At 38.8% G+C, this 27881-nt stretch overlaps 2 protein-coding genes across 3 annotated transcripts in view; one reads left to right on the top strand and one right to left on the bottom strand.

Annotated features, from left to right (window-relative positions):
* znf16l (zinc finger protein 16 like) overlaps positions 1-1511 on the bottom strand; it is a 10033-nt gene extending 8522 nt beyond the window's left edge. Inside the window, exon 1 of the mRNA XM_067579021.1 lies at positions 374-1511. Within this exon, the coding sequence (XP_067435122.1) occupies positions 374-1124 (751 nt within the window). The 5' untranslated portion in view covers positions 1125-1511. The remainder of the gene's footprint in view (positions 1-373) is intronic.
* On the top strand, positions 947-27881 carry LOC137174030 (SH3 domain and tetratricopeptide repeat-containing protein 1). Of its 2 annotated transcripts, none has more exons than XM_067579019.1 (20): positions 947-1085; positions 3473-4793; positions 6487-6558; positions 9479-9609; positions 10739-10844; positions 11182-11322; positions 13397-13595; positions 13728-13804; positions 15704-15899; positions 16208-16338; positions 17880-17918; positions 18026-19387; positions 21144-21284; positions 21376-21597; positions 21698-21878; positions 22634-22784; positions 23484-23606; positions 23899-24049; positions 24341-24537; positions 27012-27881. In XM_067579019.1, the coding sequence occupies exons 2-20, from the start codon at positions 4679-4681 to the stop codon at positions 27258-27260; spliced, it is 3984 nt and encodes a 1327-aa protein (XP_067435120.1). In that variant the 5' UTR covers positions 947-1085; positions 3473-4678; the 3' UTR covers positions 27261-27881. The 2 variants fall into 2 exon arrangements, with proteins under 2 accessions (XP_067435120.1, XP_067435121.1); XM_067579020.1 differs by lacking the exon at positions 947-1085 and adding an exon at positions 2351-3196.

Raw genomic sequence — 27881 nt, 5'->3', positions numbered from 1 at the left:
ACATTTGTACCTCATCATTGAGGCTTACTCTCTAAAACTTTGCCTCACTAAGTCAAAATAATGGCAAAATACTTACCTCGTAATTTTAACCTGAAAGTTAAGAATTTTGACTTAGTATCTCATCATTTTGATTTACCTTTTTTTATTTGATTGATTGATTATTTGATGATTTTTATTTTTTTATTCCTAATATTTTTATGATTTTTGTTTGTTCTTTGTTTTGTTTTGGGGGGGTTTGCAAGCTAAAATAGGCTTACACACACACACACACACACACACACACACACACAGTGCATGTCTTAAAAAGTGTCCTCAGTTGTGTAGGAACATCTCCATACATACATACAAACCTTATCTCACTCTCTGTGTTTACCTTTCAGGTCTGAAGAATACTCCATTGGTGCTATCCACTCATAGTCATACATGCGTTTGCTGCCAGAGGGGAGCATACTGAAGATGTCGTCTGTGGTGGACTCGGAGTCTCCGTGTCCAGGCCCGGAGCCAGCCATCCCGCTGTCCGGCCACAGGTTGAGGGAGTGAGGATCTGGCTCTTGGCGAGCCTCCCTGTCGCCGCTGGCTTGGCTGCTCTGGTCTCCGTCCATATCTGCACACCCCCTCGAGTTCTTATCTTTCATGAGATAGTCACAAATAGCATCTATGTTCTCCTTCTTCACTCCGGGCATGACAGCTTTGGCTCTCCGGGGGTCAGCGCTGTTGTGTTTGGTGCCGGAGCTGAGGTCTGGCTTCCTGAAGCCAGCCTCTGAAGACGGCTCCATGCTGGTAACGCCGGTGAAAGGGTCCCTACCGTCCCTCTGGACCGTGTCCAGTCTCGCCTTTAACACCTCAATTTCTTCGGTTTTCTCGCGTAGCTCCATTTTCAGCACTCGTACCCTAATGCTGACCATTTTGCGGATCTCAGACAGCGCTGTCTCCAGCACCACAGTGATGTTTCTGCCGAGGTGCTCGGTGATGTCGCTGACCGAACAGAGCAGCTCCTCGTCAGGCTCCAGCTCCAGGAAATCGGCGTCGGCTCGGTTCGCTGACCCAGGAGGCTCCATGAAGGCGCCGTGGAGTTCAGGAGACAGGTTTGTGTCAGCGAAATTGTGATTTCTTTTGCGACTCATAGATTAGCTCGGCTAATGAGCTGTTCTCAGAAGAGTTTTGCTAGCTAGAAGCTACTCAGCAGGCTAATGTTTGGGTGATGCTCAAAGACAGTAACAGCTAGATAAGTTTGTCAGCGTTAGAGAGTACTACCGGATATAAAAGTAGTCAGCCTTCAAAACAAAAGCATTATCATGTCGAACAACTGCCTGGACATAGAAGATGTCAAATACAGTTTTCTTTTGGAAGCAAGACATGAAAAAACAGTCGTTGTTATCAATAGACATAACAGATTTCAGGAAACGCTCAACAGAGTTGCAATAATGGCTAAATTCGGCAGAGTTTAGAGCAGCTTTTGTACATAGCGCCCTCTAAAGTATTCAGCAAGAAACGACTTATGATAATTATATGGTACTACATTCTAGTAAGGCACCCTTTATAACGGATTTATCACAATTAACTAATGGCTTTATTAACAGTTCATACATAATTTACTTGATACGTTTTATAAGTCATTAATTAAGACCATAAGTCATTAATTAAGGGTTTTAATCAAGTCTGCACTTCTTAAAGGACAGGTTCACAGTTTCCCAAGTCTGGAGCCTTAATGAACCTTGAAACATGTATTTCTTGCTGTAATCATTCCTCCTGTTCATACTGACCATTAGAAGATTTCTTCATAATGCACTTACAATGTAAGTGATGGAGGACAAAATCCACAGTCCTCCTTCTGTGCAAAAATGTATTTAAAAGTTTATCTGAAGCTAATATGAAGCTTCAGCGTCCAAATAAGTCAAATCAAGTAGATATCTTTCAACGTTACAGTCTTTTTAGTGCCAAAGTTCCTCTTTTTCTTACTTTACTTCCACCACAGCTAAACAGGGAAACACTGTCTGAGGAAACACAAAGAGGGAATTTGATGCTAAAAAGACTGTAAATGTGTCAGATATCCACTTGATATGACTAACTCAGACTGATGAAGCCTCATATTTTAAAATTTATCAATATCAAATTTTAAATGCATTTTGCACAAAATGAAGATTTTGGCCCTCATTACTTACATTGAAAGCACACTGAAGGGGATCTTTTAATAGCCAGTATGAACAGGATGAATGATTACAGTGAGGAAAACCTCTTTCACTGTTCATATGGAGACCTGACTGAAAAATTGTGAACCTATCCTTTAATAAGCTGCTTAATAAATGGATTTTGGTCCACTCGTCTGCAGTCGTTTTCTAAAGAAATAAGTCCTCAAACAGTCTAACCACTCAGAGGGATTTTTCACAATCTGTCAATCAAAAAATAGTTCTTATCAATGGCTTATATATGCATTTGAAAGCATTAGTAGATTTATTAACCACTAATAAAGCCATTAGTCACTACTTATAATCTCTTTTATAAAGGGAAAATCCATTAAGTGAGGTAATAGTTATATTTAAAGACATAATCGATTATTTTCAGCAATCAATACTGGCCACAAATTTCTTCCCAGTTCACTGTTAGTGTTTTGAAACACAACTGTGAACTACATTGATTTGGCCTGAGGGGGATTTGGGTGCATTGTTGGACACCTCAGCAATTTTAAAGCTGCACTTATCAATATTTTTATTTTGTGGGTGGATCGCATAACTGTGTGTAATGTGAAAGGTGTCACTCAGTGATGAGTGACACCTAAGCTTTTAAGTCACTTTTAGCTCCTTGTTTTGGTTTTAAAGCCCACAACTGCTCTTTCATCAACGTTGTTTCTAACAGCAGCAGCAGGCAGCGGTTTTCACTGAAAAAGCTCTAAAAACCCACTGTACACTTCCTGCCCAGCATCAAATCACACACAGACACAGTTAGAGACTAGCAGCTGGACATAGTGGAGCATTTAGTTACTAAAGAGACATATATTTTCCTCAGGAGATGGTAGAGACCAAACCAGAGGAGAAAGAGAGGTGGACACAAACTTGACTACAATGTTAATGTTTCTCTTTTTAGGTCTTATGAGGTAGTCAACATTGTGTTGCCATCTTGTTCTACTGCCCCCGAGTGGCTAAAAAATTTCAGAAGAAGCAGCTTTAAGTAAATGATCAACTAGTGAATTTGCTGAAAGGTAACTTTATTGCAGTGTTTTAAAATTCTTGACTTTAATGACACCCCATAAAGAAGAATTTAAGGCAGGAGGGATTCACACTCCCACTCTAAAAACTCTTGTACTTTATACCACTTAGTCATCTGGCAGCTGACTTTATGTGAAGAAAAAGTGCAATAAAAAGAGTGTGTGTTATATGACTCCAGACTTTTCAGACACCTTGCAGAATGTGTAGTACTTAAGTGCCAAGCCGTCATCTATCTTGTGATTCTGCTCCCTGTGATTGTCTGTTTGCAGCTGTTATAAATTCCTCATAGAGGAATTGAGCGGAGGAAAGGAAATGCTGAGTCTGTTCCTGGGATGTTTGAGGGAAAACAAACACGCGCACACAGACACACACACACACACACACACACACACACACACACACACACACACACTGGATTAAAGCTACTAGCCTGAACACTACACTGACCAAACCCACACTAAAGCAAACAGAGAGGAAAACTGTGTGAGAGAGTTTAAGTAGTAAAAGACAGTGTCTGATAAGTTATAAAGAGGGAAGATTATTTGCTTCTGTTTAGGAAATAACTCCTGTTGGTTAGGAGCTTTCTTTATGTAAGAGAATGAGTCAAATATGGGCCTCTGCAGCCTGATATACTACACTACTGTCAACCCATTTACTGATTTGGAAAGAGGTTTATTTGTTCAGTGAGTGATTATTAACCTGAAAACTGCAGAGTGAATTTAAGAGGTTTTCAGTGTTGAAATCTTTAAAAAATGAAAGAAGTGAACTTGATATAAAGTGTTAATATGCACATATACAGCCTAGAGTAACGCATACAGAATAAACATTTAAGAACAGTATAGGCCTGTCAGTGCAGTGAACACCTCAGTCAAGCTAACCAGAGCAGTACAGGAAATCAAGCAAATGTAACTCCAAAATAAAAGAGTATTGTTGATATTGTATGATCATCTGTAGTAAATAAACTGAGGTCAAATACAAATATTGATACATAAAAATAAGTTATATTATTCATTTCTTCTGTTTTTGTAATTATAACAAAAATAAGTCTAGACTGCCACCAACATTATTAAAAGAATATTCAGAAATGAAAACATTACAGTCGATAATTATAATATAGTTTATAATTATTGTTCCTGAGTTTATTCAAATATGAAACTCAACAATCTGTTCAAACTCCTTCTGAAAAAAGCTGTAAATTGTTTTATAATATCTATATATCTTCATAGATATCCCTCTTTATTCTGACCGTAATCCTAATAGATAATTGATCTGGATAAATCTATAAATCTACAAATCGAGTTCGTCATGTAGCAACACCCACAGGTCAACAACAACACAGCTATTTTGAAAGAATGAACCGGGGCTGCTGCGGTGAGCTTGACACTCCTGTCTCCTCTGCTGGAAGAGAAGTTTTGTAGCCGCACCGCCGAAGAGGCATGTGATGTGAGCTGTTGACTGATCAGCCTGTGCGGGAAATGTCAGCCAGGTCGGACAGAGACAGCGGGAGCCGCGAGTACCGGAGACAGACCTCCACTGACGGCCAGCAGCAGCAGGACATGGCGGAGAAAACCAGCAGACACAGCAAAACGGGTACAAGATTTTTTAAAATAGGCTACTTCTATAATACTACGATAAATCTCAGAGTTCGTGAATGCACTCATGATATCATGTAGTAAATGTAAGTCGTTCTGTAATATATCTCACCTCTGTCAGTTGATGTTTATAGAAGCCAAAAGTAAACGTTCAGTGGTCAAAACATGGTGTCATTATATGACCACATGATTCTCTTCTTAATATTTTATCTATGTGTGATGTTGACTGAACACTATATACATCCCTTACTACTAATACTTTATCTTTATTCATGTTTTAAGGCGCCAGGTGCTGCTTGTCTCTGTTTATATCCCTGTGTAAGCAGAACATAGACTGTTTATTAAACTTAACAGTTTAAAAAGTAGTAAAACACAGTTGACATCCTTTCCATTCAGTTTATATCAATCAATTAATCAAATGATCACAAACCCAAATTTGTACTCATTTAATACATACAGTGATGGATTGTAATATATTAAGTGGTTATAATGGGTTTTCTACATGGATTAAAGGTAAGTGGTAAAAACTACTTACAATTTACAAAGTCAACATTACAGCCACCATTTAATTCATTTTCATATTAACTCAGTTACAAGTCTAACTTATCATTTAGTATTTAACAGTGCCAGGAACCCAAATTACAAGAAAAATGACAAGCGCTTATAAAAATTTACAAATCTTTAGTGATAATCACTTAAAATATTATTACAGAACAATTCAAGGCTGTAAAAAATATGGTTTCACATTTCATGCACAAATACAGCAGAAAAATGTGCCTTTTTTATGGTTTGCAAACATGAAAGTGATACTGTGTGAAAGCCCACAACCACACTTTACACTTCTCAGCTTGTCTTTACATGATATATAAATAAAGTTATGTTACTATAAATGTGTATTCACCAATGAATAAACAGATTCCAGAGAGGGCAAATTCAGGGGCTCACCTCAAATTTGGAATACATTAATGGAATATTAATGGAATTTTACTGTAATTGAAAATGAACACCCTTTTAGGATATAAATTAAAGGATGCCTTCATATTATTTTGTATTATTGTATTATTTGTAGTATATTGTATTCAAACATTTTCCCTTTTAAACCATGCAGATAACAAATAAAAACCCATCTTAGTTTTCACTTCACTTTACTTTGATGGCCATGTGATGAGTTAGTGGAATATGTGACTATTTAATAAATCATTATTAATCAGTAAATTTATGGTTTTAAAGCAAAAAAAAAAAAAAACCCAGATTCATCCTGCAGATGGAGGGATGAAACCAGCGACCCTCTGATCACTCCTCTAACCTTTAGGCAACTTTATAAGTATTCTATAAGTCAGGTATTATTAAGTGCTTTGTTCTGTTCTCATGTTAAAGCACTATACTGTATTCACAGTCCATAGTATGTGTTCTTTATTGTTTGTCCATTTCTTTCCTGTATTGGAAAGAAACTTAGTGGAGGCTATATTGAGGCTGTTAAATGCAGAGAGGACAGCCAATTCTGTTTATGGCCGTTTGTCTTTCAGTTTTTCATGTGAAGAAGATAATGAAGATACATCAAACTTATGAGTTAGTTTTCAGTGACAGTGGACGTATATATGCCTACACTATCCATGTACAATGTATGAAGCTGTTCCAAATTGTGGTTAAATGTGTGTCACTTCAACGCTGTGTCTTCATGTCTGTAACAGCACGTGGTTTCTCCAGAGATGCTGCAAGTCTGAGGAGAACTCTATCAGCATCTGAGGAGAACTTCCCAACAGGTAACTTCATAGCAATGGTGTAGTTTTTAGTAAATCGACTAAAACATGTAAAACCACTGGTATGTTTTTAAAATAGAATATATATATATATATATGTATATATATATATATATATATATATATATATATATATACAATTTTGATTCAGTAATAATGCAGGAATCACCTTAAGGCCCTTTCTGTTTTATTCTATATCAATCAATTCATCAAATTACCACAAACTAACTGCCAAACAGTGAATGGCATGGCATAGAGGTAACTAACTATTAACTCCCCATTCCTAATTTTCTCATGATGAGCAGGCAACCGCCCTAAAACTTTCATTTAGGACAGCAAGGCTCATTTTTGCAGGAACGTCCACTCACAAATCCCTTAAAATACCCTTAATGAATTCTTAAATTTACCTTTAAAAACATACCAAACACCTTGTTTACTTTGTCCATTGTGTAAACCAAATATCTTAATTTCAAAAGTTTTTAATTATCAAATGAAGCGTTGTAAGAGTTACACAAGTTACAATTTAAGGTGATATTAAAGTTGATATTTTGATTTTACATAAGGGGTCGGAAATATTTTCAGGGGCTAAATTTGAGCTAAATTAATATATACAGTAATGGATTGTAATATATGAAGTGATTATAATAGGTTTTCTATATGAATTAAGGGTATGAAGGGGTAAAAATGAGAATTTATATTTTTCAATTAAGGTGAAAATTCAGGGTTTAACCCCGTACTTGAAATTAATTAATGGAAAAATCAATATATAATAACTCCACAAGAGTAAATCCCCTGAATTTTAATTTGATTGAAAATTTAAGGCTGTTTTAAAGTGTAAATTAATGGATGTTTTCGTGTTATTTAGTCAATTGTCTCTTTTTTTGTTTTCTTTTTCTTTTGTATCCTGTAAAAGCTCTTAAGCAGCCCCTACATGTATATACTGCTATATGTATTACAGCCAATTATATGATTTGAACAACAAACATACTGATATTTTTGCTCTACTTGAGTCCTGCCACTTTTAGAACAGAATTGTTAAGTTGACCTAAAGGTGACACAAGTGGCTTAATAATAAGGTTTAATAACTTAACTGCACAGGAATCTCATGTGGAGCATGGGAGTTCTCACTAAATTTCACTGTAATCCACCTATTAGATTTTGATATTTTTTGTTTGAGATGTTTTTGGTCTGAGGGTCAAGTGAGGAAATTTAGCATAAAATATTGCTTGTAGTAGTGCTGTCAACCTTACCCAACCCCTAACTAGTCATAAGCAAACATATGACCTGTAAAAGTGAAGTGACCTCAGTGGACAGTCATGTGAGAGACTTTGCAGTGTTTTATACCTTGAACTTCTGAGCTCCTCTGAAGTCATTTATTAATCTCTGACTCAGTCACAGTGTCATCATCACACGACAGTGGCAGAATGTATTTCAATCATGTGGGTTGGTCTTCGTATTTAAATCTTACACCAACATCCATCTAAGCTTTCTAACCACTCATCTCATTGACCACATAACAGGAATGTAAATTGTTGGTCAGCCCTGTTGTGCATTTCATCAGGTTTGTACATATTGTGGTGAATTATATTAAATGCTTTACATGGTTCATGGTTTCATGATTTAACTTCCCTTTTCTTAGTAATATCAATATCCTACTGTACTGTTTACATACATCAAATATGTACTTTTTTGTTGTTGTTGTTGTTGCTTCATACTTTCTGTCCAACAAGTTCTAAATCCAAAATAAATTGGTAGGGAGATAAGGGACAACCTTACTTCAGATCTCTTTGCAAGTAAAGATTTTCTTTTAAAATTCTGTCACACAAATACAAAAAAATTCTTTTTCTTGCACTATTATTATATTTAAGTATTATTTGTGGTTTAAAAAGTGGTACTTATATTGCAATACTGTATTTTGGATTTTATTGCATCAGTTAAGTGTCACAGTTTGACACAGCAGCAGTAACAGCTCAGCTCATTCTTTCTCAGCAAATACTCACAAGAAAGGGAGTCACACTTAACAGCCTATGAGAGTAAAAAAAAAAAACATATATTACTCTGAGTTAAAAAATAAAAGTGGTTCTTGTAAAGATACACTTCCTGGTTTTGTTATAGCACCCAGCAACAGCTAAAAATTTCCAGTTACCTTTGTCCTAAGTGGAACACAGTGAAACTACAACTTACGGCCTATCAAGTGAGGTGGAGGAACTGTGGATATAATTATAAAACCAGGATCTTTAAAATGTATTTAAAATATAAACTGCACAACTGCATGACATTACAAACTATTTCACCATTCTTGTGCAATACAAAATTAACAGTATGGACAAAAAGCATACTGTAATGATTTAGTATTGCATGTTTATAAAGTTGGTGGACTTGCAAGAAGCACACATAGTTATGTAATTTAGTTTTAAAAGAAAAAAATAAAAAATAAAAAAATAAAAAAAAAAATATATATATATATATATACATAAAATATATTCAAATCTTTTTTTCAACACCCACTACTTTAGAAAACTATTAATTTGTATCAAGAATAATAAATGATTGATTTTTAGAGGATGACTGATACAGAACCAGTAAAAAAGCTGATAAAGATATATCAGCTGATATAATATTTTTAAAATAACCATAAAACATAAACACATATTTTAAGGATCCCTTAAATGTGGTACTTAAGGAGTTGTGACCAAGATATGAACTCTGGGGGACATTTAACAATGTATAGGCCTAAATAAACTTGTTTCTTGTTACTCATTGGCTGATATACTGTATATGCTGATACCAATTTGTCTTTAAAATAAGTAATAATTATATATCATTTCATGGGTTAGAATGACTCCCCGTAACACACACTAAAATGTGATGTTTTTATGTACATGGTATTTTGCTACACAGTAAATGTATGTTTTGTGCTCAGCTCTGCCCGTGCTGCTGGATGTGGTCAGGGGTCCTGAGCGTCTTCCTGCAGACGAGGAGTCACAGGAAATGCTGAGAGGGAAGCTGCACATTCTGCAGGCTGACAGCACCGAGGTCAACGCTCTATTCATGGTACAGCACATGCAAACACACAGAACTGGCTGACAGGCCTATATTCTACTCTGTTTTAATCTGCAAAAAAAAATCTGCTTACTTACTACTTACTCTCATAAATTATGAATAAAATCAGAACATAAAGGCTGTCTGTCTGCTTGTTTTGCAGTTCTGCCTCCTAGTGGACAAAATTCAAGTAATGCAGCTTTAAGTTTTGCATTGAAAATTGTTATACTTAGGTTAAAAAGACATTTCAACTAAAATCTATCCCTTCAGTATCAAAAACGAACTCCCACAGACCTTAAAAGTGGCACTGATAAGTTGTAACTTTCATCGTTTGTGAGAATAGTGGCTGTGGTCCACTTTGATTCATGTAACAATGAATTTGAATGGTAACAAGTTTTTACACTAGAAGAAGCATCTAAGCATCTCATTTCAGAAAATAATTTGTTCAGTAATGGTCATTAATTGGCCAATAATGGTCCGATATGATAGCACTGTGATTCCTATGATGACAGTATATGCATATGAACCACCATCCATTTTGAAAAATCACTTAAAACTGCAGTGTGTAACTTTTACATATAAATGGACATCCATTCCATTCAAACCCTTGCCAAATTAGTTCACACAATGCTAATTAAGCCTATCACTGCCAGGTATATCTCTCTGTATTTCAAAGAACCACAGAGATTTTAATCTGGTGTCGGGTTTACATTCCCGCACTGGCTGGATGAATGCATACTGTGCATGCTCTATGGGCAGGGCATGCGCACTAGACAGCCGAGCCGGCTAACTTCCAGTTAGCTCTCTGCTAACTTGAAAACTTGATAAAATAATTTAATAATGCGGCTCCTCTAGACTTTCCAAATGTTATCGGATGGAATCGATCAAATTCTGATAGTGAACTGAGTCATTTCGTGGGAGATGTGTGATGCTCAAAACAATATATCCACAGTTTTACAGCTGCAACAGTAGCGATGGAGTAGGCTACATTGGAGCCTATGACATGAGCACGTGTCAACAGTGTTTTCAGTCCAGTCCCATTCAAAACAAAATGAATGTTTTAGCAAAAATAAATACAATACAAAATAAATACAAAAATCTGTTATTAACTAAATCTTCTCTTTTCTCTGTCTGTCTGTAGGAGTTGTCTGCTCATCTTGTCTCCATCAACAGTGAAGACAAAGTGATTTTTGTGACTTTTAAAACATTTGAGGAAATATGGAAGTTCACCACATATTATACAACAGGTAGGTTTGGGATGTAAGAACAAAATAGTTGCCAGTAGCAGTAAAAGTAACTTTGAAGTTAATTATTAAAATATTTACCTGTGAATTGTAGTGTGCAGTATGTCAAAAAGCATTTTGCATCATTATTTACTTTCCTGACCTATGATGTACTGGATAGGACACAACCACAAAATGTAATTTCACTAATATTACTTCTGCTATTGCTGTTGTAGCTACTGTCAGTAAATCTACTGCTACTACTGCTACTGCTGCTGCCACAAGCACAAGAATTCCACTATTTGCAGTTTAGAATATGAGCATAAAGTATGACCTTTATGCGCATCCTCCTCTCTTCCAGGTTTCCTGGGTCAGTGCATGGAGAATCTGTTGTTAGACGAAAAGTTCTGGCTCAGTTCTTTGGAGGAAGACATTGCTATAAAGGTTTCCATTCAGGAGGACACACTCAATCTTCTCTACAAAGGCATCCTCATGCAAGAAGGTAGATGATGAAGTTCAGTCTTTTGAGTTGCTCTGCAAATTGATGTCAGTTGCCTGCTTGGCTGCATTACTGCACAAAGTCAGATGTTTTCAAGCGCTAATGCATTTACAGCATCAAGCAGTGGCTGATAGAAGGTGGAGAAAGAGGAAAACATCATTTCCAGTATGTGGCTAAAACTTAACTCAAAGGATTAGGGTTAGGTCCCTGTTCAAAGATGGTCTTCGTCTCAGAGATTAATGTCCTCCTTGATCTTTCTCCGGCCTCCAGTATCTCAATTTCAACATGCAGTCACAGCATAAAAAATAGTGGTAAGAACCCTCCTAAACAGAGCAGAACATCTTGTCGGTGAAGAGGAGGATAAGTGCAGCAGGATGTGCAGTTGGCCAACAGGCACAGGAATGGATGATCAAAATCTCAGCCAGACTTAAGACCGCTGCTAAATCAATGGGGACCACTAGAAGTATCTCGATGAAACTCCTATACATGGACTGTCAGAACATCTAGACTCTTTAAGGGTGCTTTCACTGCTTTGGTTAATTTGGTCCATACCAAGCAAAGAAAAATATACATTGTTGCCTTTTGGTTCTGGTCCACATCATGTTCACAATGGCTGAGAAAAGAAATTGACCAAAATCTCTAATTATGAAGTTATATGGACTGACAGGTAGCTCATTTATTAGCGACTGTCATCCTGCACCATCATCACTACATGGACCCACTTGGGAATTCCAGTGACCTTAGTAGACTTTAAATATCTATGTTCTCTGGTGTTCACAAAGAGCTCAACAAGAAATAGCTGATTATAAGCATTATTAGTTAAGAATGCAACTGGACCTTGTGTATCATAAATAATGATGAACAGACAAACCAGTATAAAAGGAAGTGTTTTGTACTGTAATATTACAGGGAAAGAAATTTTATTTGGGAACTGCAAATACATGGAGTGGGACATAAGCTCAACACCCTTCTTGTATTGATATAGGCTATACATCATTTATACAGATAAAGAGATTGCAGTTCATGATCATCAGATGGTTTAATAGTAGTTTAGCTTTTGAATTAATGATAAAATCACGTATCTGCTATCATGAAATGCTGTGGTTGGTCCATTTGCTTTGACACCACAAATGAACCGCACCAGAGTCTGCTTTGAAGTAGACCATGACATTCCTTTGCAGGCAGTCTCAGTCTGGTTGTTTGGTCCACACCAAAGATCAACTGATAGCTTCACACTAGCCCAAAAAAATAAACTAAATGGGCAAAAGCATCAGAGTTCAATTGAATCAAAACTAAACTGGTTAGATATAAAAGCAACCTAAGTGACAAAGAGTCAACACCACAAATCAGTCAAAACCTTAAGATCTCTGCTTGTACACCCTAAAGACAGGACCCTCCTAAGAGGAAAACTGGGTTGGTGTATGACGTCATCACAACAACACATGTGAAAGGTGTTGGGATCCCTACTGCCTGTGAACACCAGACCAAAACTCCTTACAACATCCATTGAGCAGAAGTCAGTCATTGACCGAGAGTCAGTGGACGCCTGTTGAAAGATCAGGGAGGACATTCACATCTGACAGTGGAGACCATCTTTGGACAGAGACAGGAGTTACCATCTCTGCCCATATACAACAACCTGTTATTATGTGACTGAAATTTCACTCTTAGGTCACATGAAAACACCTGAGCCAACTCCATTAGTATTATTTGTACTAGATAGAGGCTTCCATCATCTCAAAAGCACTTTCATTAGTTAAAATTCTAATCTTTATTTGCAGGAAACAGCAACCTATTTACTATATTTTCAATTTTGCCGTATGTTGATGTTGGTTTGCTGTTAACATTTGGTATGTGTGGATCAGAACATGCTCAAGTTATCATTGCAACTATAACTACTTCATAATTAAATATTATGTAATAATATGTAATAATTAAAATAAGTGCAAACATTATCATCATTAATGTTGCCTTTTTATGATGTTAAAAACTGAATGAAAAACATATACTAATGAAAAAAGTAAAAGAAATGGCCATTCACAATTACATTTCACTCACTCTTTCTCTGTGTCCTCAGGTTCACTGTTTGCTAGTTGTATTGCCAACCAGATGTTTGACAGCTCCACCTCTGGAGGAGACCTGTACCTGGAGCAGGGAGACATAGCCCAGTTTGAGCCGCCCTTCCTGGGCTCAGGCTGGACCGTGTTGTGTCTGGCTGATGCAGCCCGGGGCACTGCACCCAACCCTGCATTGGAGCCAGTTATCCCTTTCCATCAGTGAGTAACATCCACACATAGGAGTGTGTGGACTTACTTGATGACGTGATCATGACCAATCTCACTGGTCTGTGATTATACAATTCAGGTTGTTGTTTTTCTCTGTGGTCATATGGTGCCATCTATCCACAGATGGTTTCTCAAATCTTGTGCAGAGAGCATTTTAGTGGGTGATGGGAAACCTGCCTGTGACTTCCCTCTGCAGTGTGGTAAGTGCAGTAAAAGCTGTAGAGAATGATTTCACCAATATATCCAAATGAGAGAGAATATGAGATTGCTAAATATAATCTATAAAAGCATAAGCTGGGGATCGAACCGCCAGTCTTCTGACAACCTGCTCTACCTCCTGAGCCACAGCTGCCCAAGACGCAGTAAAGCCGCAGTCAAGGCAATAACTTTACACAATTATTTAAATTGAACTAAGCTTCTTGATTATGTTTCATTTCTTGCCAAATATTTTAGTATGTGTGAAACATGGGGTTGATTTGGCCTAAGGATAAATTTCACCATCACTCCTGAATAAGACCCCAAGATACTTAAACTCCTCACTTGGGTCTCTGGTCTCCTGATATTTGTCTGCTTCAAGAGTCCCCTACATTAACCAAGCCCAAAAGGTCTGACGGCCAGGTCTGACTCAGTTGTCACAGATGACCCTCAGGCCACAACTCTGTGCGGTCACATTCACATCTGAGGCTATAAACATTGCCCACTCCCATTCCATGTCCCCAGCCTCCCTCGTGATGCAGAAGAGGTTCTTCTGGAAGTAGGAGCTGAAGAACTCTGAATAGTGACTAACAGAATGAGATCATGGAGACAAGCTGCTGAAACAAGTTTGCCAATAGTGGCTCAAGGAGGGGCGCTCTGCTTCTGCTACATCACAGCCTGTTGTGGACAGAGAGGAAACACGATGCACACCTGGCACAGCAGCAGAGATTTATTGAGATCAGTTCCACAGATCTACACATTTACCAACTTTGTATTTTGTTATGGACATGCTGTGTGGTAATGGTGCAACAGGTATGCAGGCTGTATACAGGTTTCACAATCAGGCTCCAAATGGTTGTGCCAGTGAAATGTTCACCAGCCAAATCTGCGTTTTCTGTCTTCTACTTCTGAAACTATTGTTTGCATTTCACTAGTGGTAAAGTTTTTCTACATTTTTACCATCACGGCCCTCTTTGCAATGAGAGACAGCTCTCTCCACTGCTGCACCACTCCAACAGAGCTTTCCTTATGTAAAGAAATGGGGTCATGGTAGTATGCTAGTTAATGATAGTGGGCACACACCTGTCAATTTAGAATGATTCTGATTCACTAACATATGCATGGTGGTAAAAAAAACAATTGGCCGGTGCACACGTCGTGAATCCAACGGTAATTTTGCCTGCAAACTTATTTTGTGCGCAAAGTAAGAACATTTCTATGCACATATTAGTGAATGAGGCCCAAGGTGAGTAGCCTGGTCATCCGGAGGAGCTCAGAGTAGAATTGCTGCTCCTTTGAGAAGAGTCAGTTGAGGTGTGCGGGCATCTGATTAGCATTCCCTCTTGTACCCAAATGGGAAGAGACCCAGAGTGACCAGCATGATCAAGGCAGATGGCTGCCCGGTTCTGCTTGAGGTTTCTTCCCATTAAAGAGGAGTTTTTCCTTGTCGCTGTCGCCAAGCGCTTGCTCATGGGGGAATGTTGGGTCTCTGTAAAATATAAAGAGTACAGTCTTGACATGTTCTCTGTGAAAAGTGACCTGAGATGTTATGATTTGGTGTCATATAAATAAAACTGAATTGAATTGAATTGAGTAAGACCCAGAACATGCTGGTGGGATTATATATCCCATCTGGCCTGGGATCGCCTCCAAGAACAGCTGGAGAATGTAGCTGGGAGGAAGGACAAATGGGCAACCTTCGGTAGCCCACTGCTGGATGAGGTGCAAGATGGACTGATGAATGGATGAAATTGAAAAATCTTCAGTGAAAAAAGGAAATGTTTAAACAAAAATACTCCAGTTGAAGGCATAAATAGTAAAAAGTTCAATTAAAAAGTGTGAAGCATTATCTCTGTCCCTCTGCATACCTCCTCTTTCCATCCCTGCTGTCCTGCTCTATTCAGCCAGGGGAACTTGTGTGGCCACTGCAGACTATGATGCCGAGGGTCCAGATGAGATGAGCATGGCAGCCGGTGATCGCATCATCATTGTGGGACTTCTGGTGTCTTGTTTTGATTGGTTCACAGGGAGGAAGGAGGTAACAGGAGAAGTGGGTCTGGTCCGGACAAACCTGGTGAAACCCTCTAGTAACACTTACAAGTGAGTGTATCAACAATATTACTATGTCAGCACTTTTACCAAGTGAGTTAGACTGTATGTTTCAGTTGGTGTGTCAGTAAAAGGGAATATCTGAGCCAATTATGAATCACTCTAAAAATAAGCATAAAAATGTATGTACTATATGTAATGCAATGTAAAATGTATTGTTTTAGATGTTTATATTTCTGTGTATATAATTATTGTTTTTCTCTTATCAGTGTATGGTTAGGAGCATTTAAACAAAAAGGTAGTTAATCGTTTTACAATAAATTCAAATGCTTTATGTTCTTCTTCTATCACCCTTCCAGTTCAGCAGATATTTTTTTGGATGGAGAGGAAGGGACGTTCTTCTGTCTGCAAGAGAGCAAAGTCATAGAGGAAACAACTGCCTTATTGAAGAAGAAATCACAAAATGATATTGGTCATAACTACAAACTAGGTAAGACGGAAAGGTCTCACCAATTTATACAGATTTTCCATTTTCCGTTTCTATTTTGGATACAAACGTTTGTGCATGGTAAATGTTTAACTTCCTCCCTAGTTAATATGCCCCCATGTCAGTAGCTTATTAACATGTTCAATGTGAATGGTGGCTCAGCTTAAGCACCACATTAATTTATTTTTATGGACTTTTTTTTAAATACAGATCTGTCAAAAAACTGTACCATATGCAGTTACTCATGTGACTTAGGATCCAATTTGGTGGCATATTTTCATATTTTCTAGATCAAAACAGAAAAAAGTGACTGCAGCAATAATCCTTAAAACTGATGAGAAAACATTGGATTGGTTTGTGATGTCATGTGAAGAAAGTAAAAGCATTGGAATACTTATTGCTGCAGTTAAAAGGGAGTCAAAGAAGCCTGAATTAAAGGGTAATTCTTGTGTATTACAAGTTACACATAGTTTGTAATTTTGTATTTCATTCCTATCAGTAATAATAACGTTGTACTCACTAAGTTAATTGCTGAGCTCTGGGAATCCAGCAACGTTGGAAGAAAAAAGTCCGATAGGTCAAGCAACACAAGCAGTCAGATGATTAGATATATCGGAAATAAACACCCAGCTTAGTCAAACTTATTTGGAAGAGATAACAAAGACAAAATGATTACCCAAAGTGTCCATTGCAAACATCCATCACAGTTTACAGACCCACTTCCTGCTATAACTTTGATTGTAGTTGTGTGCACACAGGGCCAGATTCACTAAGGCTTTTATATCACAAAACTCAAAGAAAACTGCAGCACACATTTGCGCTATTTCATTTTCTTGTTAAAATTGGCCCACAGTTTTTATAAACAGACTTAATTGTTGCAATGTCACTATTGAACTAGATCACAGAACTTACTGAGTACAGTGTTAACATAATAAATAGAAAACTACAGTATGACCCAAGTTGTAATAAATCAGAACTGACCTTTAAAACCAGACATCTAAAGGTGTCAATATACTTCACACAAAGAACTTGTCGAATTGTTGAAAAGCTTCTGAAAGCCCCTCTACCCACACCATCGCGAGGGGGCCTGCATCTGACAATTTATGCAACTTTCTGAAACCAACAACCTAATAGCCACACCCACTTTGCTTCCAGCACTTGTCATATAAACAGCCAGCTTCAACATCATGACTGTCCAAAAGTATCCACCATCATCTCAAGTTGCTAATCAGCTCTTGCCTTTCTGTATAATGGAAGGCTTTTCCAAATTTCATCAAGTGTGACCATTTTTTACAGGATAAAACACCACGCTTAGACTTGGTCAGTTAACACTTCATACAAGCTAGTTAATTTCAAGCACACCCTGGCTTGATGAGTAACTTACGCAGGTTGTATTCACTGACTATTCACTCACTAATGAATGCCCCTAGATCTTTCATAAAAGAAGCTTGGCAATGTATTTTTATCTGAACCTAAAAACAGAATTGTGATTAATCAGTGTTTTCTGATTTACTTACTTGTACTTGTGTATTGTTCAATCCCAGATATCATCAGTGACAAAGACTCTGAAATGAAAGTATCAAGTAAGTTCTGCTACCTAGTTTGAAATGATTTTTGATGGGTCAAAGCCATCTTAGAGAACCCTGTTTCAAAAGTATTTCAATTTTTTTTCCTCATGAATCTTTTGCAGACAGTTCTTCAAGCAAACTTGATACTCATCAGTCTCACTTGAAAACTAATATCCAGAGGATTCTTAATCAAGAAAAAGACTCATCCCCAGATTCTGTTGCGACTATGAATGGGATTCAAGAAGACTCAGCTCTGCCTGCTGAGGCCCAAAACCCAAACCCTCCCTGTTTCACTGTTCACCCAGTTGTAGAAGGAAACAACAATACAGAGAACTTCACTCCCCTCTTCTCTTTTTTGGAAGGACAAGATTACAAAGTGGAGTTTGGCACCGTGTACAGACAGAGCCCTGAACTCCTCACCTCCTCCACCTTCAGTGGTCACTCTGAAGAGGATGAGCTGATTGCCTTTCTTGGTGTTGCGAGAGAAACTGCCAGAAAGAAGCGACTCTTTTGGTCGCAGACTCGTTTGTGCTTCTTGTTGGGTAAGCTCTGTGCTGGGAGGTCAAAGTTTAGCCAGGCCCGGGTTTACTTTGAAGAAGCCCTCAGTGTTCCACGTGAAGGCTTCACAGACCTCAGGCTGCTGGCCAGCATCTATTCCAACCTGGTTGCCATATATCTTCTGCAGAAAAATACAGAAAGTTTCTTTGCTCTGACGGAGCGCCTTGTCGCCTTGTTAATGGGAATCCCAGGCTGTCTGGAAAGCATAGAGGATGATCCTGTTCTCAAATACATGCTCAAGAAAGCTGTTCTGTCTCACAACAAAATGGCAGAGGCCCAGGCTTGTTATCTACTGGCGAAGCACCACTGGATTCAAGCTGAGTCAAGCCGAGTTGTTCCTTATCTTGAGAGACTAGTTGTTCTTTGTGCTGAAGCGCATGGAACATGGAACATCTCCCCCAGCCATGGATACCTGACCCTGGGAAGGCTCTACAGCGAACTTTGCCTTCCCCACCTCTGTGTCAGTTCAGCCAGGAGAGCTTCTCTGCAGTCCTCCACTTCACTGACTGACTGCCTCAGCAGCATGGTTCTAGCTCTGGACAATGTTAACAGACTGTATGGGATCACAGAACAGGAAGCCTTCGTCCCGGCTCAATTGGCTCCATATTTACACCAAGCACTCTCTTTTCCCAAGGTCCAAGCAGAAGGAAATGACCAATACCATGTGTTGCGCTATCAGCTTACTGTCTGTCTCTGCCAGCTGTTTAACAAGCAGAGAATGGCTGGACACGCTATCCGACACATGCATACTCTTATCAACAACAGTCCACCCTCACAGCGAATCCCCACTTCTGTCCCAGAAAGAAACAGTGCCCTCATCTGGCTGGCATGGCTTCACATTGACAACAACGAGCCAGAGGTTGCTCTGGATATCCTGGATGTGGTCCTAGCTTCCATGCCAGAACACTGCACAACCCCTCAAGAAGGTCTGTTGATTTTGTGGGTTTCTGTGATTACATTCTAACCTGCTACTTTGGAAATGAAACCAAAAGTGAATATTATAGGTTACTACCTAACAGTCAGTTGTAAACATCTATAAGATTTTGCAGGACTTCTGTTATGTTCAACATTGGCCTGCCATACAGTACATAGTTGTGCATGGATGCCCAATCAGGAACATTTTTGAGCATTTTATTCCTTTTTTGTGAATAGACAGTATACAGCTGACAGGAAATGAAGGGAAAGAGCAAGAGAGATATAGCTAACTGCCATGACATGCAACAAAGGTCCTCAGCCTGACCATGGAAGGTGCGATTACATGGTCAGTATCTTTATACCCTGGCCACCAGGGCACCCCATCAGTGGACAATTACAACAAGCTCAGGGTTAATTTAGTTTTGTTTGCACCTCCAAATAAGTGGTTCTAGTAATTGGTTCCGCTGGAAACTTATTTAAAACCTGTAGTTAAAAAAATTATATAGCCATTCTGTGACAACCAGACAAACTGCCAAACAAACAGAATGACTTTAGGGAAATTTGAGCAAGGCTGTTGAGTATGACAGGGACTGATATTATCACCTCAGTAATGAACACACAAATTCGGTTCCTCATGTGACTGCAGTTTTCAGCTGTCTGCCCTGTGATTTGATCTTCTAGACCTGATAGACCTGATAAAAGATAAGTGGGGACATACATGGGGCGGCTGTGGCTCAGGAGGTAGAGCGGGTCGTCCACTAATTGGAAGATCGGCGGTTCAAAAAAAATTCCCGGCTCCTCTAGTCCACGTGCCGATGTGTCCTTGGGCAAGACACTTAACCCCAAATTGCCCCTGATGGCTGTGCCATCAGTGTATGAATGTGTGTGAATGGTTAGCTTCCTCTGATGGGTAGGTTGGGACCTTGCATGGTAGCCCCTGTACCCATTGTGTGAATGGGTGAATGTGATTCGTAGTGTAAAAAGCGCTTTGAGTGATCGGAAGACTAGAAAGGCGCTATACAAGTACAGTCCATTTACCATTTACCATAAGTAGGAAGTAGCAAAAATGTCCAGGCCATATATAGAGACACTCTTTTTTTTTTTGATAATTAAGTGATAAACATGAAGGGATGAATAAGGAGTAGACACTGTGCACTTCCATTAGTCCATCTTTTGTTCACACCAAATGTTTTGGATGGGTTCCACATTCTTGCTGAATAACCAAAATAAGTAGTTGGCTGGTGCACTCATGTGAATGTTAGACAAGATAGTAGCTGAGAGAAGTGTTACGACATATGCACAATTTAAATAGATACTCCTCCACCAAAATATATTCTATTGATTCTTTTTTTCTTTTCATTGCTAGGAAATGCACTTTTAAGTGCAGTTTGATTATGAAATCTACCAAAATATAATATAATTCATGTCCTCCCTGAACAGAAGTTTGCAATTCTGTTCAGCAGCCAACTCTCAAATATGTACCAGCTTCTACCTAGCACTCTCTCCCTGTTTTGTGCAGTTACATAATCTAGCTAACCTCCAGACAAATTCAACCTGGTAGAATAAATTGTGCAGTATAGAGTTAGAAATAGAATATTACTAAGCATTGATTTGGGGATTTTAAAAAAATGATATTTCACCTTATGAAGTGAAGAAATTTGCCATTCTTTGGAAAAACAGCAAAACATGAGTCAAGAGAAAAAAATCTAAATTCACTCCAGTCTATTCCATAGCTATTTGAGTAAATGTGTTTTACGTCATATGAAGGTGTGGTCCTCAACATGCGTGGCGTGGCCCTTCGATGCATGGGTGACCTCCGGAGGGCAGCAGAGAGCTACCAAGCTGCTGTTGACATCTGCCAAGAGCATGAGGACCAGCCAAACTGGGCTGTAGCTCAGGCTAACCTAGGTAACACAGTATTATGTGCTTCATTGTTGATGATTTTTCCAGTGGAATTTAACTCTGTGAGATGACTCAGTGCTTCTTTATCTTCATGAAGGGCTGCTGTGTCTGAAAGCTGGAGCTAAAGAACTAGCACAGAGACACCTGACTGAGGCTGTGCAGCTCTTCTCTGAGCTGGATGAAGAAGGCCATGAGGTAAACTTCATCACAGTGCTTCTGGAGCTGGGACAGCACTATGTAAAGCAGCAGCAGCTGGACTATGGGAAAGGATGCTACGAGTGGGCTCTGCTGCTGGCTATCAATGCCAATGTTTTAGAATGTAAGTGTGTAAGTCACACAGTCACTTACATTTGGTCTGTTTTGTACTATGTTTTATTTTGCTCTTTAAATGAACTAAACTTGACTATCACTATTGCCAGGCCAGCTCACTGCAACCAGACATCTGTGCCATCTGTATGGGTGTGAGAGTCCAGACCAGGCCCAGTGTATCATCTACAGTCAGCACCAGGTCCAGCTGCTCAGACGCACAGGAGACAGAGGACAGGAGGGGGACGCACTGGAAGCTATTAGCCAGCTCTACCTCACTCTGGGCACAGACAGGTGTGTGTGAGGAGTTGGAATAGGTCAGCTCTAACATTCACTCGTGTTCTTATTTGCCCCTTTCATAGTATATGAAAATTTCAGTTATACACTAAAGTACAATGACATTTTTGATATTTCACTTTTTGAGAGGGCTTTGTATACAAGTCCTACTGAACTGCCACTAATTTGAATGCCACTAATTGAATTTGATTTTGAATTTAAAGTGTGAAGCAACAGTGTCAAATAATGTGTGTGTGTGTGTGTGTGTGTGTGTGTGTGTGTGTGTGTGTGTGTGTGTGTGTGTGTGTGTGTGTGTTTGTGTGTGTGTGTGTGTGTGTGTGTGTGTAGAAAGCAGAGGCAAATTGTATGCGTATTCATACAACAACAATAATAAAACTGAGTCTGATTCTGAAATACAAGCAGACAGGCTGTAGATAAACCCTGTAAGGTAGACAAACTGATTTTGAAGAGAAAACAGTAAAATTAGTTTAAGTTTACAGACCCACTTCAACTTTAACCTGCTACATTGTAGTTGTATGAATAGAGTTTTCCTGTGCAATGAAGAATTATTAGCAACATTTCATGCACATTCACTTTCAGTTTAATCTCTAAATAAAGTGGTTCAGATAATCTGGATAACAATCTGTCTGACTGCCTGAAATTAGTCTTTTAGTTATGGTCCAAACTGTTTCTGTTCATTTGATACCAGTCATATATCACAGTATATAATGTGTGATAGACAAACAGCCATGGTTGTCTCTAAATGTTCTCAGGGCACACAGGGCAGCTCTCGACTACACCAAGAGCAGCCTGGGTATTTTCATTGACCTGGGCTGCAAGGAGAAAGAGGCATACGGCTGGCTGCATGCTGGGAAGATCTACCTCCTGCTGGGCCAGACCGAACTGGTGGATCTTTATGTACAGGTGTGACAGCAGCTCTGTAGACAGCACAGCTATTTAATGTCTATCAGCACAGTCTTTTAAACTTTAGAAATTCAACTGTGAACTGTGTTTACCTGAATGGAGGAGAGAACCAGGCCTTCATTTAAAATAGGCTTATGTTTATCTCTAATTTCCTCTGTGGTCTGTTTAGTCAGCACTTCCTCCATGTTTACCTGTAGTCTGGATACATTTAGTATAACCAATATAACACAGTAATGTCATACTCTGCTATTCTCACTTTCTGTTTTTAACAGATATATTGTTCTTGTTCACTAATTATTTCTTCCCCTTTGACAGTTTTTTGATCACTGTTTAACTACTGTCAAAAATATTCAACACTTCCCTTATGGATGTTTCATACTAAAAGCCAGTCTTTCAGCTGCTTATTTGGCATAATCCCCCCAATCCTGGTAGTCTTTTAATGTGAAACATCTGCAGGAAGTGGTGAGTTTCACTGACGATAACTCATCAGCTATTGAAAAAAAAATCAAATTGGAAAAGATTGTAAACAACTAATGAATGAAAACAGCTAAAGAGAGAAACCCAAAGCATCAGAGTGGTGAGAGTGATATGACTGCATGTAAGCCATCATGGGACAAGTAATACCACCCTTTCACCTTGTTGTAACTGTCTGAAATGTTTTAGAATGACAGCCTGTATTTTTGCTCATGTCATTATCAGGTAGCTCAGGATGTCGCTCTGAGCACAGGAGACACCAGGTTCATCCTGAAGCTTCTGGAAGCTGCAGGAGACATTTTCTTCAACAGCTGCCAAGACAGGGACAAGGCTATCACCTTCTACAGGGTAGAACTTGACTAAAACACCATGTTGTCATGACCCTAAGGCCTCATAATGGAGCACTCTTGATATTGATCTCAGATGATTCTGGCATAGCTTTACATGATCAAGCCACAGTTTATAATGACTATGAATTTTGATCACACAATCGTCACATATTTCCATACTTTTCATTACTTTTTGTCATTGAGCAGCCATAGGCCAAAACTACAAAAATAAGACCTAAATAGTAATAGGGCATAATTATCCTTTCAGCATTTAAGAATGTCCTCTGTATCTGTGTATTGCCACCATGTAGGACCGTGCTCTGCCCATCGCAGTGAAGAGCAGCAGTGTTAATACCAGGCTGAGGTTGTGTAATAAGTTGACTGAACTGATGCTCAGTCTGAAACTCTATGGGGAAGCTGTGGAATTTGCTCAGACTGCACTGGACATCAGCATCACTCTGGGTACGTAAAACCTCCAACAAGGTTTTGTGGTTTTCTATGTTATATGTATTCTGTGATTTTTATTGAAACTGTGACAGATGATAGATGCAGTAGGATGACACATTTATTGAAGTGAAGTGATCAATACTACAGTCATTGCCTGTGGAAAGACTGCCAAAGTGGAGGCTGCAATACTCATTACATCTCCATAACAGGAAACTTTGCAGAAAAAAAGCATCATGAGTTACAGTAATAATATTTACAGTGCTAAAACTGAATAACCTTTTCTACATTCTGTGTGTTTTCATACAGGTGAGAGTCTGAATGAGCGAGTGGCCTACCACCGTCTGGCCTCTCTGTACCACTGTCTGGAGCAGTATGAACTGGCTGAACACTATTACCTGAAGACCCTGACACTCTGTCCAACACCTCTGCAGTTTGATGAGGAAACACTGTACTATGTCAGGGTGTATCAGACACTGGGGGACATCATTTTCTATGATCTGAAGGTAAGGGATTAGATGGTAGACAAGGGATGATTTTTCTATGTTTTAAATTATTGAACCATGTGGATCTGGAAGTTAGCAGCAACACTCAGACAATGTGAAATCCACAGATGCCTGTAGTCATCCATAGATGCATTGTTACGTGAAATGAAGACCCAAATATCATCATAGTAACAGCTGAAAAGAGCTTTCAAAGCAGCTTTTACTTTGAATTTTGTCCCATAACAATACTCAGAACTATCAGGGCGGAGTTTACAGTGCTAAATATCAGTGATTGGTTAAACACAAACCTCAAGACTACTACAACTTACAACAGCTTTAGTCAAACAATAGGAAGAAATGTGCAAAAGAGAATTCTAGTTGAGTTCTTAGATTTAGTTCCAATGACCGTAGTACCTGGAATGTCTTTGGTCCATTAAAAATGGAAAAAATATTCTAACAGCTCAACACATTGGTCTTAAACGTTAGCTTACAAGCTAGTCACCAACACATCCAAGACTCACCATGGTTTTGTTCAGAGTTATTAAAAAGTCTCTTTATGGACACAAGTGCAGTGCCTGTTCAAAATACGCCTATTCGGAACAGGCAGATTACTTTGCGAGAACCACACATATATGTATCAATTGAAAACATATCAGTTAAAACGATATGGATTTCATAAATTAAATGGTTTTAATCCAGATAGAAATTTCACCAGTGAGACTAAACTGAGGTTGAACCGTAGAGCCAGTTTATGGCCTTCCTTGGTTGATTCTGCTGCGCCTCTGTTTATTTCTCCTGTGTGTGCTCATTCTTCTCTCTTGGGCAGTTCAATTTAGCGGGGCACGTGACTTTGTACCGCTCAGCAAGTCAGAGCCCAGATACCCTGCCCTGCTGTGATGTGATCATGTTTATATCAAACAGCCCCCACTGCACTCAGACACTGAGCTGACTTGTTTATTTTAAGTTAATCAATGTGTCGCATGTCCAAACAACTTCACACTCAACACTGCACTTCCTTTGGCCCTCAGCACTTCACCCACAAGTGTGAGGTTGAGTCAGAGCCCAGAAGCCCCACCCCACTGCGATGTGATGGTGTTTGTATCAAACAGTCCCCTGCACTCAGACAAAGAGCTGAGCGACTCGCTTGTCTGTTCACAGTTTATTAATATTAAACATGTCACGTGTCCAGATTGCACCAAAAGAGCGTCTGTCTCCACAGTAAATCACCAGTTGAGTATTTGATGGTTGTTTATTAGTGCTTTAGAATGTAACCGCCATGAAACAATCAGAAAATAACGTTGTATTTCTGTCATTCACAGGCTTTCTCTCTCTCAGAGAAAGCTTTCCAGCCCGTCTCCCTGTCGCTCGCTCATGCTCTCAGCGCGCTCGTCCGTTCTCTCATCTTCTCTTGTCTTTTTTAAAATCAGTCAGGAAACCCGGAACAAAGTCTAACTTTTAACATTATCAAACGAAGAGGGATGTCATCCCCTCGTCTCTCTCATGGGAGGGTTCAGCTCTGATCATGACATGCAGTAGCAGAGCCCAAAAGCCCCACCCAGCCGCTGCAGACCAGAGTCGCTGATAGCTTGTTTATTCAAAGTTTAAATTTTTTAATATTTGTCGTGCTGCGTGTCCAAATTTCACCAAATTCGACACAGCACTCCCTTTTTCCCCAGCAATGCACCCACCAAGTGTGAAATCAGTCTGATGAATCATTCAAGAGATGCGCAAAGGACACACAGATATACAAGACATACAGACCGAGATTCCTTGCCTAAGTAGACAGATGACTTAATGTATGGAAGCAGAGATTAGCATCCTGGTTACAATATTTTTAAATTCTCAAGATCACAAGATTATTATTTTGTTAACTTGGGATGATAAAATTGTTTTTTCTTGTCAAGAAGAAAATGCCCAGAATGTGCCAAAACATTCTGTTCACATTGGGTATGACTCACATGCATCTTGAGTGATGACATTAGAGCCCATGTCTCGCGTAATCCTGGTAATCCAAGAGAAGAGAAGATGGATATGTCCCAAGTCAAGACCAACAAGTTCCAAGTCAAGTCCAAGTCTTAAACTTTGTGTTCCAAGTCCTAAACAAGTCATTATGCGTGAAAGTTGAAGTCAAAGTCGAGTTGTCAAGTCTTTTTTGATTTTGTAACTTAAGTCTAAAGCTATCTGAATCATGACTGGAGTATGACACAAATTCAAGTCATGCGACTCAAATCTACTGCATTTAAAATGATAAAATTAAGTCATTATTTTGAATGAATAATGTTCATTTTCTCCAGATAATGGGAACATTCTTATCTCAAGAAAATTACTTTGTTACCCCATGATAAAAAAATTAATTAATTTTGATCTTGTAATAACAAGATTTTAAAATATTAAAAAATTGCTACCATGACCTCTCTCAGCTTCCGCATCAACCAAGAAGCTGTGATTAAATTACAGTTTTGAAGAACCCATACATTTTGCTGTTGTCTCTACAGGACCCATTCGATGCTGCAGGCTATTACCACCTGGCACTTGCTGCAGCCATTGATCTGGGCAACAAGAAGTCTCAGATGCAGCTGTGCACCCGCCTTGCCACCATCTACCACAACTTCCTCATAGACCGGGAGCTCTCTCTCTTCTTTTACCAGAGGGCAAGAGCATTCGCTGCAGAGCTGAACGTGAGGAGGATTAATATCTCACCGGATCAGCTATATACCTCACATTGCAAGACCACAGGACAATAGGAAAGACAGAAACACATTTGGAAGACTTTTTCAAGCCTTTGTTTCACAGGAAAATCTTAACCTTTGCTAGATACATGAAAAAGACAAACTTCAGCAGATGGCTGGACAAATGTTCTTTTTTGGTACAGAAAAATTATGCATCATGAGAACCACTTCATTAATATTAAATCACAGATTCAACTGATCACAAAGGAAATTTTTAAGACCTTACTGGGAACAATGATGAAGGTCTGGGTTTTAAAATTGTATGCTTGCACATGAAAAAGTCAAACTTTTAGATAATAAGAGTGTGTTGTCACCTTTTAAAATGGGATCCTAAAAGTGATGAAGTAGATGTATACAATTTTTTCACTTTCTATTTTATTTCTTTTTAAAAAACAACAAAACAGAACATGTCAGGGATGCAACATTAATCAAATTAAGTAGACACATTTCTTAGCATACACTGCATCCTACCATGTGCACATATGTACTAAATAGACAAAACTACCCATTAACCCGCTTAAATATCCCAAACAAAATTTAACCTTAAAGAAGACAGAAACAAGGGGGAAATGCCAGAATACATTTACAATGGTAAGATCAATCTAGTTCAATAAAGATTACTGCTGGCCACTCACA

This window comes from Thunnus thynnus, chromosome 22, assembly GCF_963924715.1.
Source record: "Thunnus thynnus chromosome 22, fThuThy2.1, whole genome shotgun sequence".
Lineage (NCBI taxonomy): Eukaryota > Metazoa > Chordata > Actinopteri > Scombriformes > Scombridae > Thunnus > Thunnus thynnus.
This window is presented reverse-complemented; position numbering and strand designations above follow the sequence as displayed.